Source organism: Bos javanicus, chromosome 20, assembly GCF_032452875.1.
Source record: "Bos javanicus breed banteng chromosome 20, ARS-OSU_banteng_1.0, whole genome shotgun sequence".
Taxonomy (NCBI): domain Eukaryota; kingdom Metazoa; phylum Chordata; class Mammalia; order Artiodactyla; family Bovidae; genus Bos; species Bos javanicus.
Window position 1 is genome coordinate 34,952,376 of NC_083887.1, and position 12,897 is coordinate 34,965,272.

Genomic DNA, 12,897 nt, shown 5'->3' on the forward strand with positions numbered 1-12,897 from the left:
ATGGACTAACCCTTTCTTTTTTTTTTTCTTTCCAAATGTGATAGGAAAGCAAAGATATCCTGTTAGTGGATCTAAACTCTGAAATCGACACCAATCAGAATTCTTTACAAGAAAATCTGTTCTTAACAAATGGCATCACCTCCTGCTCTCTTCCTCGACCAAAGCCTCAGGCATCTTTCTTGCCTGAAAATGCCTTTTCTGCCAATCTCAACTTCTTTCCCACCCCTAATCCTGATCCTTTCCGTGATGATCCTTTTGCACAGCCAGACCAATCGACACCCTCTTCGTCTGATTCTCTCAAATCTCCAGATCAGAAGAAAGAGAATTTGAGTAGCTCGTCTACCCCTCTGAGTAATGGGCCCCTGAATGGGGATGTTGATTACTTTGGTCAGCAATTTGACCAGATCTCTAACCGGACTGGCAAACAGGAAGCTCAGGCAGGCCCATGGCCCTTATCAAGTACTCAAACCCAGCCAGCAGTGAGAACTCACAATGAGGTATCTGAAAGAGAACAGAACGGCTTCCATATCAAATCCTCCCCGAACCCTTTTGTGGGAAGCCCTCCCAAAGGACTGCCTGTCCCGAATGGCGTAAAGCAGGACTTGGAAAGCTCTGTCCAGTCCTCACCACATGACTCCATAGCCATTATCCCACCTCCACAAAGTACCAAACCCGGAAGAGGCAGAAGGACTGCTAAGGTGAATTGTCTTCTCCACATAGCCATTGGCAGAATGCATGTGCGGTACCAAAGGGTGGTGTGATGCAAGCTCTCTTTCCTGCTGCTCTTGTAGTTTCCTGTGTGGCTGTAAAATAGAAGGTGGGATAAGGCACATCGTTCTCCAGGAACACTTTCCTCTAATCGACACCCTTTTTAAGCTTCTCACTCGGCCGTGTTTGTCACCCTCTGCTTTCCGTTTGCATGTCTTGTCACGTATTATTAACTAAACACAAGTTTTTCCATTTTTAATGCTGCTATGCTTCTGTACCTCTGGTAAGTTTGATCGTCATGTTATGGGAGGGGAGGACAAGGGTTCCTGTGATTCCTTTTGTACCGTCCCCATACTAACCCACACCCCCTACACACACACCCCCTTATATTGCATTCCTGTCCAGGTGGTGGTATAAAATTCTTGTCTGTCTCCTCTGACTAATGCCAGAATAATCCAATGTCTTAAAAGAAACATATATTTACTATTACCACTTCATTCAAAAGCAATTTAAAATGTGGTTTATGTAAGTTTCATTTAAAAAATCTCATTGGAATATGCAAGCTGGCTCAATGATTAAATTACTGTATCATCTTTATGCAGAATGATTTAAATCCAGAATGACCGAAATATTTAAGCTACTCACTTATAGTTGTCCTTTCACTGCCAGCTTCCAGCTTTTAGCTGATAAGGAGGTCAGACAGATACAAATGTGTGAACAAGCAAATTAGATTTCACTTTGAGTTTCCTCCATTATATCAGTCACCAAGATCCAATATTCTGTCCATTGCCCAGATCTGTGTCTTTTTTGTTTTGTTTTGTCTTTTGGGGTTTTTTTGTAGTAATTTATCAACAATAGGATAAATTTCTTTTTGTGTACCCAAAGTCTAGTTGGGTACAGACTAGGAAACCGAATAGAGCTTTATTTCACTGTTCCTGAGTAACTCCTCCATATCCCTCTCTGTCCCATCAGTCTCCAGCAAAAGACTTACTTGCAGCAGACATCTTTGCTCCTCCCATCTCAGAACCTCCAGGACAATCTCCAGGACAACCTGCAACCCTACAGACCAACCCTCTGGATCTCTTCAAAACAAGTGCTCCTGCCCCATTGGGGCCCCTCCCAGGTCTAGGTAGGTGTTTAGAGATGGAGTTAGGTTTGGCTCTGTTACTTTCATCAGATGGTAATTCATAGGAGGAAGCACTTCATATCCATAGGAGTACCTGGGGCATATAATTTGAGCATCCTAGGGAACGTTTCTTCCACTTTTACTTCTTACAATCCACCTCCATTCGGAACTCTTGACTTGTACTGGAATGGGCTCCTTGAGTTAGCATGTGAGAAGAAATCCGTTTCCAAGTGTTGCACCTACCTGAACTAACTAGTCATGGCTTACTGGAGACAGTTGTAAGGGATTCTGAAGCTCAAACCAGTTTCATTGGAGAAATGGGGTTGAGATCGTCTCCATTTGAAAAAGTAATAACATGCATGTCTTCCATGTAATCTTGTCATTATTAAATCAAAGCCCTATTATCCCCTGTTAAACTAATGCCCCTCTTGGAAGGGATACGCACCTCGACGGGGGTGTAAGTGAAATCTGAGTCAAGTGTAAGTCACTGAATGAAAGTGCAGGGTTCTGAGCGCAGCTCTGTTCTTCGGCATGTGGTGGGTGTGAGAAAGGCATGTATCCTGATCGGTCTCTGAATTCTTAAGCCTTAGTAGCTCCTTGCTGATATTCTGGTTAGTTGTGTGGCTTAGTAGTGTTAGAAGATAAGTCTACAGTACAGAAACCTGAAGGTGAAAAGAACACAGAAATAATGGAAGAGATGGAATTTTATCAGATACCTAAGACATGCTGCTGCTGTCAAAACCAGCAGCATTCAAAACCATGTCATTAGCTCACATGGACCACTGAGCCCCTCTGTGGCAGGACTCTGGGAAAGGCCACGTGGCTGAGAGCTGGTCCTGCTACTTTTTGCCCACCACCTCCGGTTCTTTCCTGCCTCCATGGAACAGTTCTTTAGAAACTCTGACAATGGTTTTTGCTGTCCTACTGGGGATTCTGTTTGTTTTCCTACTTCTTTCCTACTCCTTTCATACTCCACAAGCCCCAAATAGACTCTGTCTCTTGAGAGAGCTAAGGAGGGCTATAAATGAAGGGGCCTTTCTCCCCTATTTTATAAAAGTTGTCCGGGGATCTTGGCTTTCTCTGCCTCCTGCAGAGTCTGTTATCAGGACTCTTTCTTCCTGCTGTTTTCCTGCAAAGGAAAATATTTTGATTCTGTCATATTATATCAGTTCAATCATATCTGGAGTGTGGTGGCAACAGGGAATTGGTTCCCAACTGCTGAGTGGCTGCAAGCCCTGCAGTTGTGAAAGCCAGCTCATTTCAGGTCCCTGCTTGGCATTTACACCATCAGGAAACTCTCCCCAGGCACCTCAGATTTCTTGGGGTCTTTCTGTTTCTGCAGCCCTTTCTCCTACACCCCTAAGGGGAAGCTGGTTGGTGCTTTCCCTGCAGAAGGGTAGAGAGCTTGCCTGCAGTGCCTGTGACGAGATCACATCACAGAGCTTTGTAGTCTGATATCAAGGCCCTGAAAATTTTTCACAGCCAATATTTAACAAATCAGCCTGAAAACACAGCTGGACCCTATAACTATTAATTTATGCAGATGAAGTAAAGCTTTTTCGTTAGGTGCCCTTGTTGAGGCCTTGGAGTATACAACTGCCGAATACTGATGATTCTTCTAAGTTTGAACTTGGGACTCAAACTGAACCCTACAGTATAGCCCCTGTCCACTCGCAAGGATCCTCAGCCAAGCCATGGAAGGTTGTAGGTCTGGCTTCCGCTGGACCAAGCTAGGGGACCATCTCCTCTGGAGAACAGGGGTGGGGAAAGGGTATTGTAGAAAGCTTTGACTAGCTTCCCTGTATTTTAATACAGCATCAGGAAGTTAATAAAATTAACTTTTTATACCCACACTTTCTTTTTCCTTACTTTCTCCAGCAGGGCCTTAAATATCTTGGAAACACAACATGTGGTAGATGGGAATGAAGCTGGCCTGGGTATACACTAGGAAAGTCTTTGAAAGAAAGAAAGTGAAAGTGTTGGTTGTTTAGTTGTGTCCAACTCTTTGTGAACCCGTGGACTGCAGCTTGCCAGGCTCCTCTGTCCATAGAATTCTTTAGGCAAGAATACTGGAGTGGGTTGCCTTTCCCTTCTCCAGGGGTTCTTCCCTACCCATGGATTGAACCCAGACCTTCTGCATTTCAGGCAGATTCTTTATTGTCTGAGCCACCAGGGGAAGTCTTTAATTCCTGGCAAATATCAATATATTTTTCTCCTTTATCACCACTCCCACTAAGACTATCTGTGACCAAAGCTACACATTTTCCTAAGGGAAGGCAAGTCATCCAAGCTGAAAGATGATACAGTTTTACCCAATTTGTACATCCAACTGGAGTAAATTATTAGTGAGTGACTCTGGCTTCAGTTAATAAAGTTTAAATTATTTTTTTTAAATGATAGCAATAACTTTGTTTAAATTCAACCTACTTTAAGAAACCTGTATTATCGAATCTAAGAGAACTGTTCCCTTGATTGGTTGTAAAAGGAATGCAGGCATACCTCGTTTTATTACACTTCATTTTATTGAACTTTGGAGACAGTGAATTTTTTTTTTTTTTTACGAATTGGTGGTTTATGGCAACCATGAGTGAAGCAAGTGTATCAGCACCATTTTTCCAACAGCATTTTCTCAGTTCTTGTCTCTTTGTCACATTTTGGTAATTTCTGCAGTATTCCAAACATTTTATTCTCAAATGGTGATCTGTGATTGATGATCTTTGATGTTACTACTGCCAAGAGATTATGACTTGCTGAAGGCTCAGATGATGGTTAACATTTTTAACAATAAATTATTTTTAAGTTAAGGTATGTACTTTGTTTTTTTAGCCATAATGCTATTGCATATTTACTAGACTATGGTATAATACAAGCATAACTTTTATATGCACTGGAAAACCTAAAAGCTTGCTTGACTCACTTTATTGCCATATTCCCTTTTATGACAGTCTGGAAACAAGCTTGAAATATCTCCAAGGTCTGCCTGTGTGCATATTCTTTGGTGTAAATGAAGTCTAATTTCTGTATACATGTAAATAAGTATTTGAGGGACTTCCCTGGCAGTCTAATGGTTAAGACTCTGTGCTCCCAATGCAAAGGCACAGGTTTGATCCCTGCTTGGAGAACTAAGATTCTGCATGCCACACAGTGTGGCCAAGAATAATAAATAAGCATTTTAATTAACATTCCAATAAAAAATATAGTTCTGTTCCTTGATGTCAAGGAGACAGAACAGGAGGGTAGGGACTGGAATCAGTGGTATGCCTGAGTTTTGGTCTCTATTGCACACTGTGACCTTCCCAATTTTAATAATTAATATTCTTCTACCCAATTTCTTCACCTCAAAAGTAAGCATATTAATTTAATAAAATGAGCCACCACTTAAAGCCACTCACTCTTCATGAGTACACCTTGTGTGTTGATGGTCAGATGGAGGGGATTTGTGACGACAGAGCTGAATCAATTAACTCCAAGCTCCAAGCCTAAGAAAATTCGAGGTAGAATATCTTGCTCCATCAGCCCCTGAACACCATTTCAAAATATCTCTCCCTCTGGAAACAAAAACATTCCTAACCCAAGTCTGAAGGCCTTTTCCTTCTTTGGTTAGAAAGTGTTCATAACTAAAGAATTGCTCTGCTCCAAAGCCCAAAGCAAGTAGGTTTTTGAGAGCAGAACATCGTTTGTGAAGCAGTATGAGGCTGAATCTAGGTTTTCTGTTAGTGGTGACAGTTTAACTGGATTGTTAATACACTTGGGAAGACACAAAAGAGAAAATGTCCTACGTATTAGAACAAGATGTCAGGAATGAGCTTCTCAAGAAGAGGAGGGTGAGCCCTGAAGAGACCTAGATTTTACTGATTTAGTTAATTACAGATCAACAATGGCAGGGGTCTGGTGACAGAGCCATTTCCCCACAAAGAGCAGATGCCTGGACAGGTGTAGTTACTCACATTGCAAATGTTTTTGTTTCCTGTTTGTTTGTTTGGGGTTTTTTTGTTTTGTTTTGTTTTGTCTTTGTTTTTCCTTCACGTTATCTCCTCTCCCTCCTAACTTCTGGCAGAGTTTAGTGAGTGACACATGGCAGGAAGCACTTTTATTTGAAACAGCTCTCCTAGGACAACCAGCTTTTCCTCCATTTTTATATGTAAAAGTCTAAAACTATCTTGGCATAAACCAAATGTTACTACCCTTTTATATAGCTGTGTCAACCTTGGCAACATTTAAAAGAAAAGAAACTTTGAAATGGTTTCTTCAGGATGTAAGCATGTTAAAGCCTAATGTATATGCCTAACAGCTAGTCTCCATAAGACTCCAGACCTGAGCCATTTGCCAAATGAAAAGATTACATCAATGACTCGAGTATCCAATGGATTATCTTAATTAACTACTTCATAATAAGCATGGCTTATATATGTCAATGTATTTACTCAACCTGTAGATTCATACTACTGACAGGCTCTATTCTAGCTGTTTGAATTACATCAATGTATGTATGAAAAGGGCTCATTTTCTTTTATGACTTGGTACTTGTGGACTGTATTACCTATCTAATGAGGAAAGTTTAAAAACATGTGGTAGAAAAACAGGGCTTCGAAGTACAACAAACATTTGAATATGTGCCACAGCTAATTCATCTTTGAAAAGAAAGTGAAAGTGTTGCTCAGTCGAGTCTGATACTTTGCCACCCCATGGACTGTAGCCCACCAAGGCTCTTCTGTCCCTGGAATTCTCCAGGCAAAAACACTGGAGTGGGTAGCCATTCCCTTCTCCAGGGCATCTTCCTGACCCAGGGATCGAACCTGGGTCTCCTGAATTGCAGGCAGGTTCTTTACCATCTGAGCCACCAGGGAAGCCCAGTTCATCTTTAGAGTGATTTAATCTAATAAGAACCATGTCAGCCTCAAGGCTTAATAAAGGTTGGCATGTAGATGCTCTCTGTAAATGCTCTCCAGAGAGCTGACTTTCTGGAACTCGAATCCTCTTCAAGCTGGTCTTCTGATTTAAGTCCTCTGTCCCGCTTCCTTCCTTCAGGTGGAGTGCCGGTTCTATCTGCTCAGGCAGCACCATGGAGCCCAGCGCCTTTAGTCTTCAGTCAGTCCCCTTCAATGGTCCCGGGCGCCATGATGGCTGGTCAGCCTTCAGGATTCAGTCAGCCAATCGTCTTTACCACAAGCCCAAGTGTTCCGGGTTGGAACCAGCCTTCCTCTTTCGCAGTCTCAGTTTCCTCTCCACCCCCTGTAGCTTGGGGCACATCAGCATCCATAACACCCAATACATGGTCAGCAAACAGCCCTCTGGGGAATCCTTTTCAGAGCAATGTTTTTCCAGCTCCTGCTGTGTCCACCCCGCCCCCTTCTATGCTCTCCTCTCTCCTGGCCACTCCTCCTCAACCACCTCCCAGAACTGGCCCTCCAAAGGATGTCCCCAGTGATGCCTTCATTGCCTTGGACCCTCTTGGGGATAGAGAAGTCAAGGAGGTGAAAGAAATGTTTAAGGACTTCCAACTGCGGCAGCCACCTACTGTGCCGGCAAGGAAGGGAGAACAGAACTCCTCTGGGACCTCGAGTGCCTTCTCCAATTATTTCAACAGCAAAGTTGGCATTCCTCAGGAGAATGCAGACCATGATGACCTGGACGCTAATCAACTGTTGAGAAAGATCAATGGTAAGCTACCTACTTCTCTGGCAACTGCACCCATGAGGATTTCAGTCGTATGAATCCAGAGAGTCTCTCAGAACCCTCTCCAGACCCTTAATAGCTGTACTCTTGCTTTTTTCATCTATCAGGGGTTATGGAGACAACTTAACCACTTAGCTTATGGAGTTAACAGGGTGCCTTAGTTAGCTATTTCTAAGGACTGGCCCAGTGCTGCCCTCTTGTGGCAATTCTTAAAAAGGGCTGCCGAGAGCTATTGAAATTCAATGGGTTGTGGCACCCAGAGGACTGCAGGTAGGTATGTAGGGCTGTAGGCTCATTTTTTTCATTAATAGATATGCATGGATCATACTACCCATCTAACGAGGGAAGTTAAAAGGCATGGTAGAAAGAAAGAGCTTTGAAATGCAACCAGTATGTGAATGCTAGCTGTACTTTTATTAGTTAATCTATCAGGTAATTGAATCTCTGCTGCTGCTGCTGCTGCTGCTAAGTCGCTTCAAGTCGTGTCCGACTCTGTGCGACCCCATAGACAGCAGCCCACCAGGCTCCACCATCCCTGGGATTCTCCAAGCAAGAACACTGAAGTGGGTTGCCGTTGAATTTCTAGAAGCCTTTATTTCTGTGTTGGCCTCAAGGCTTAATGAAGTTTTGCCACGTAGGTGCTTTTAAGTGAGGAAATTCTGAATCTCTTCCACTTCAAGTGAATGTGCCTGGCTTCCTCTTCCAAGAAGGGATGAATTTGCTTGTGATCATCCTGGTATTTGGTGTGATAATTTTTGTTTGGTCAATATCAGTTTCAAAAATATGGAACTTAATTTCTAAGATAAGCCTGACTGGAGGACTTGTGCTTGCATTGGAGGAAAGCTTGCTTACTAACTACTTTCTCATCTTCTAGATCTACCAAAGCCGGCTCCCCGACACAGTGCCCCGCCAGTTACCAAATCTGCTGACAATGCATTTGAGAACCCCTTCTCTAAAGATTCTTTCCACTCATCACCAGCCTCTGTAAGTACCAACTATTAGAAGCTGATATTCCAAAGTACACACCACATAGAGTTATCACCTCCTGAATTAACCTTGCTTGTATCTTTGACGGTAAAGGACTTTTGAATAAGATTTATCACTGAGAACCACTGCAGTGTAAACCTCAGCTCAAACGGGAAGGATTATTTTTACAGGAACTACTCTCTTGAATTTGAGAAGCAAATATCATATAGAAAAGTCCTTTGTCTCTCACTTAATCTAGCTTGGGAAAGCACTTTGAAAGAAAATTGAGCCAAAACACTATGCTTAAGAACCTTTCAAACGTTTAATTTCCTAAAGCAAAATTACTGAGCTCATAAAAATAATATTTTGCATTTTGGGGGAATAAACATAATTCTGAATCTTGCTTTTGATGTAAATATTAAATATATATCCATTACAAGCAGGAAAACACAAATCATTGTAGACCCATACAATATCTGATTAGTCTGTGACCTAAGTGATTTTTAAAGGAATCTGAGAAGTCTTAATTATAGGTATTTTCTTATCATTGTAATTACAGTTATTGACTAGGTGGTTTTGTTTCCATAGATGGCTTCTCTTCAACCCACATCATCCGATATATATAGAGATCCATTTGGAAATCCTTTTGCCTAACTTCTGTAAGTAGAAGATCCTGCTAAGCTTAGGCTTTGTAAGAAAGGGTGGCACAGAGAATAAAGGTGAAATTTTAATTTTAGAATTGGAAAGAAAAAATTCTTCTGAAATGGAGAAGTAAAAGATATGGAACACTATGCTTAACTAATTCAATAATGACTAAGCTGAGCATTTATGAATAGAGTTCTTACACATATTAAAAAAATAGTAATATACTCATGGATATAGGTTTCTGTCCTGTGTTTTTGTTTTTTTATTTTTTTTTGTCCTGTGTTTTTAACATTTCACTTCTGTACAGAAGTAAAACTCCATATAACACATAACAGCCTTCTAGATTTTTGATCTTCATATTGAAGTGATTGCAAAGTTTCCTAGTAACTACTCAGTTTTCTATAGAAGCTTCAAATTCTGAAGGCCTTCTGAAACCACCAAAGAGGTCAGCCAAACAAATCATGATTACACTTTTGCCATCCAATTCAATATGCATTTCTTTGTGAGAGGGCCTCACAATTGGTCTGAAATTGTCTGGTGATATTAAATCTCAAAGTGGTGACAGCTTCCTATAACCCCTTGAAAGGCAAGTTCAGATGAGTCCACTGGTGGGTTTTATCCTCAGTCGGTTACTGTGTGTTACCACCTTAGACTTGGAGAAGGAAATGGCAATGCACTCCAGTATTCTGGCCTGGAGAATCTCATGGACAGAGGAACCTGGCAGGCTACAGTCCATGGGGTCGCAAGAGTCGGACACGACTTAGCCACTGAACCACCACCACCACCTTAGATTGAGATCTGGGAGTGAAGATGGGAGTGTGTTTCTTTCTCACCAGTTAGTAGAAACAACTTTATCTGATCTTAAAAGATTGCAGTTTGTGGAGGAGAAGAGGCTTATCTGCATTTTAGAGGAAGTAGGGGATAGCTGGAAGAGGAGAAAAATAGGAAGAATAAAAAGAACCCAAGCCCATTTTTTTTCCCAGTTTTGCCCCCTGGCCCCCATTCACGTGGGCCTACCAAACTCTCTCGACCCAAACTCTCTCTCAACCCACGTAGAACTTAATTACTTTAAATAGATACATATCTTAAGTCTGATACTAACAATAAGATTTGAGTTTACTTGCAGTTTGGATTATCTCCCTCACTCCACTTCTGTAATTACAGTCTTCCTGAAAATGCTTTTCCATAAAATAGGCTACAGAGTGAGATTATTGAAAAGGCAAATTCCTGGGCCCTAGCCCTGAGGAATCCCCCTTGGTGCTGAGGAAAAGCTTAATTTTAGCAAGCATCCAGATGAGTTACAATGTTAATAAAATGGTATGATATATTGAACCTTAACAGAGACTCACTCTTGCCTCCTCTCCCAGGGAGGCACCCATGAACCAAGCACAAGGAATAACATGCACTAAAAGTCTAGGAGGATTGTTTGCACCTAATTGAATTGACTAGAGTTCTCTCTGGAAGCCCTTCCATCTTTAGGTCATGAAGGAAGGGTAATTCTAGTTAACCTGCTAAATGGTAGGTTGGGGCGTGAGTAGAAGAACTACAGTGGGACAAAATAGCTAACATTATTGAGCACTTGTGTTAATCACTTTATTACAGATTCTACATCAGTTGTTTTATCCTCTTGAATCAGTCCTAGGAGATATTATTATTAACATAGATAATGACTTAATGTTTACCACATTAAATATTCAACCCCAAAATTCTAACCATGGTTTTTTTTCTTCTCCATACTTCTCTAGGAATTTGGCATGCTGACTGTCCAGAGAAACAAAGAGGTTGGCCTTGGTAGTCAAGGACAAAGCTAATTGGCAGACAAGTCCTGACTTTTGCCCTTGTTCTAGCTTTGACATATTATCAGTTGCCTTATTTCTTGCAGCCTCTCCCACTTGTAGAATACCTTCTACTTTCTGTTTTGCTAAACTGAATCTATGGCTTTAAATAAATTAAGAACCTAAACTCACTAGCCGAATGTAAGCGAAGTAGTTTTCCTATGTGGACCCTTGTCTATTGTGACCTTAGAACCTTCTGGAACCCATGTGACCCATGTACCCTCTGGTTGGGCGATGCAGCCACCACAACCCCTCAGATCATACTGTTTTGAATAAATTTTGAAATCCCTATTGTTCATAGTGTTTGGGGGTTCTGTTTCAGAGCATTAAACCTAAAGATTGTAGAACAAGGCACCTGCTTAAATCTTGCTTCAGACCGTCACTTACAGAGCATTTTTAAAGTAAACTAGAAGCAAGTTCAATTTCTCCTTAGGAGAATCTCCTTGGAATCTGACACACCTAAGAATGTTTTTAAAGATGCAACTTTTCTTTCTGAAGATTCATTTTCTCTCAAGGGTGAGATTGTCCTTTCTCTTATCTCTTGCTAGCTATTGCAAAGGAGGGAAGAATCATTTTTTAATCTCTCCTCTTCTTTCCCCTCCAATTCTCTTTTCAGTCATTTTTGCTCCTGGGCTTCTCTCTTTCATAAACAATTGAGTTTCATGGGGCAAAAAAATCTAATGATTCACAGGTCTGAAGCCTCTATGCTCTACCTTCTCAGTAATCTCTAATCTCAGTAACTAGAGTTGCAAATGCACACAACCTTTATCCTTTCTATGGAATAAGAGGCTATCTTCTTGAGCTGAAGTTCCAGAACAGTTCACGTTGAGGAAAAATTGAACTCGACTCAGAAATGAAGGACTGCATTCCTAAGAGAAGCACATCAAAGTTAAATGTGATTGTGCCAAACATGTTAGGTGCTTATTTGGGGTCATGCCAGACCTTTATCAAGTAACTGGAAAGCTTTCTTGATGCCACAGTCTCACAGTCAGAAGATAAATGGGTGGTGGGGAGGGGGGTGGATTCTGTAGAGCAAGTATTTGGTGTTATCATTAAAAATTTAATGTGTGCAGTGTTTGTCTCCTCACAATCTTGGAAACTCTTCCAGCTCATTTTCAGTCCTGTTGTTGGCACGGATCTGAAGGGTTTGTTCTTGCCATAGTGAGTTTTGTTTTATTTTGTTTATGTTGGGTTTCTAATGTGATTTATTGACCCCTAGTGCTCAGGTTCTTGTGGGTGTTAATCAACCACATACAATGTTATCTTTAGGTGGAAGAAGAGGATGACTGCTCAGGATCAAAACAAGATGGTGGCCTCACGAACCTCCATTGATTAGCCCCAAGTAGTCCAGGCTAAAGTCCTATGGTTTTATGTTGAATGGTAATAGCTGATCATGTATGGCAATGTCTGACTTTCTACTCAGTTATTATCAACAGACTTGAAATAATATTTTATATGTCTGAATACCTAAATGTGCTAAACTGGAGGCAATTATTTCTAGATAGTTTCAATTTTTGAAAGTAGACAAATTTTTTGAAACTGATGACCAGCCACACAATTGTTTTGTACATACTTATTTTCTTGTGCACTTTTCTGTATGCAAAGAAAGCTATAAATTTACTCATTTCAATAAACTGGAATGGCAGAATCTCATGTGTTACTGTCAGTTCATTTGACCCCTGCTCTGGGTTGATGTGATAGGGTCAATATATAACATATACTAGTGTAAGGTGAGCAAATGTTAATTATGACACATTCTGAATTGTCACCAAAATGAAAAAGTAGAAATCTGTGAAATAGGACCACAGGTAAATTAATATCTGATGCCTTTCAAGACTCAATTTTCCTCTCTCAGACCTATACATTCTCCTTTCCTGGGAGTTTACTGGGAGTCCAGTGGATAAGACCTATGCCAGAACAACCTCAATTATGTCTAGTATA

At 41.1% G+C, this 12,897-nt stretch overlaps 1 protein-coding gene across 4 annotated transcripts in view; it reads left to right on the forward strand.

Annotated features, from left to right (window-relative positions):
* DAB2 (DAB adaptor protein 2) overlaps window positions 1-12,604 on the forward strand; it is a 60,436-nt gene extending 47,832 nt beyond the window's left edge. For 3 of the 4 annotated variants that reach the window (XM_061393659.1, XM_061393661.1, XM_061393660.1), the window contains 6 exons: window positions 45-698; window positions 1,681-1,837; window positions 6,863-7,495; window positions 8,385-8,494; window positions 9,065-9,135; window positions 10,867-12,604. In XM_061393659.1, the coding sequence (XP_061249643.1) occupies window positions 45-698; window positions 1,681-1,837; window positions 6,863-7,495; window positions 8,385-8,494; window positions 9,065-9,130 (1,620 nt within the window). In that variant the 3' untranslated portion in view covers window positions 9,131-9,135; window positions 10,867-12,604. The remainder of the gene's footprint in view (window positions 1-44; window positions 699-1,680; window positions 1,838-6,862; window positions 7,496-8,384; window positions 8,495-9,064; window positions 9,136-10,866) is intronic. The other variant, XM_061393662.1, reaches the window with a different exon arrangement.
* Window positions 12,605-12,897: the final 293 nt, after the last annotated feature.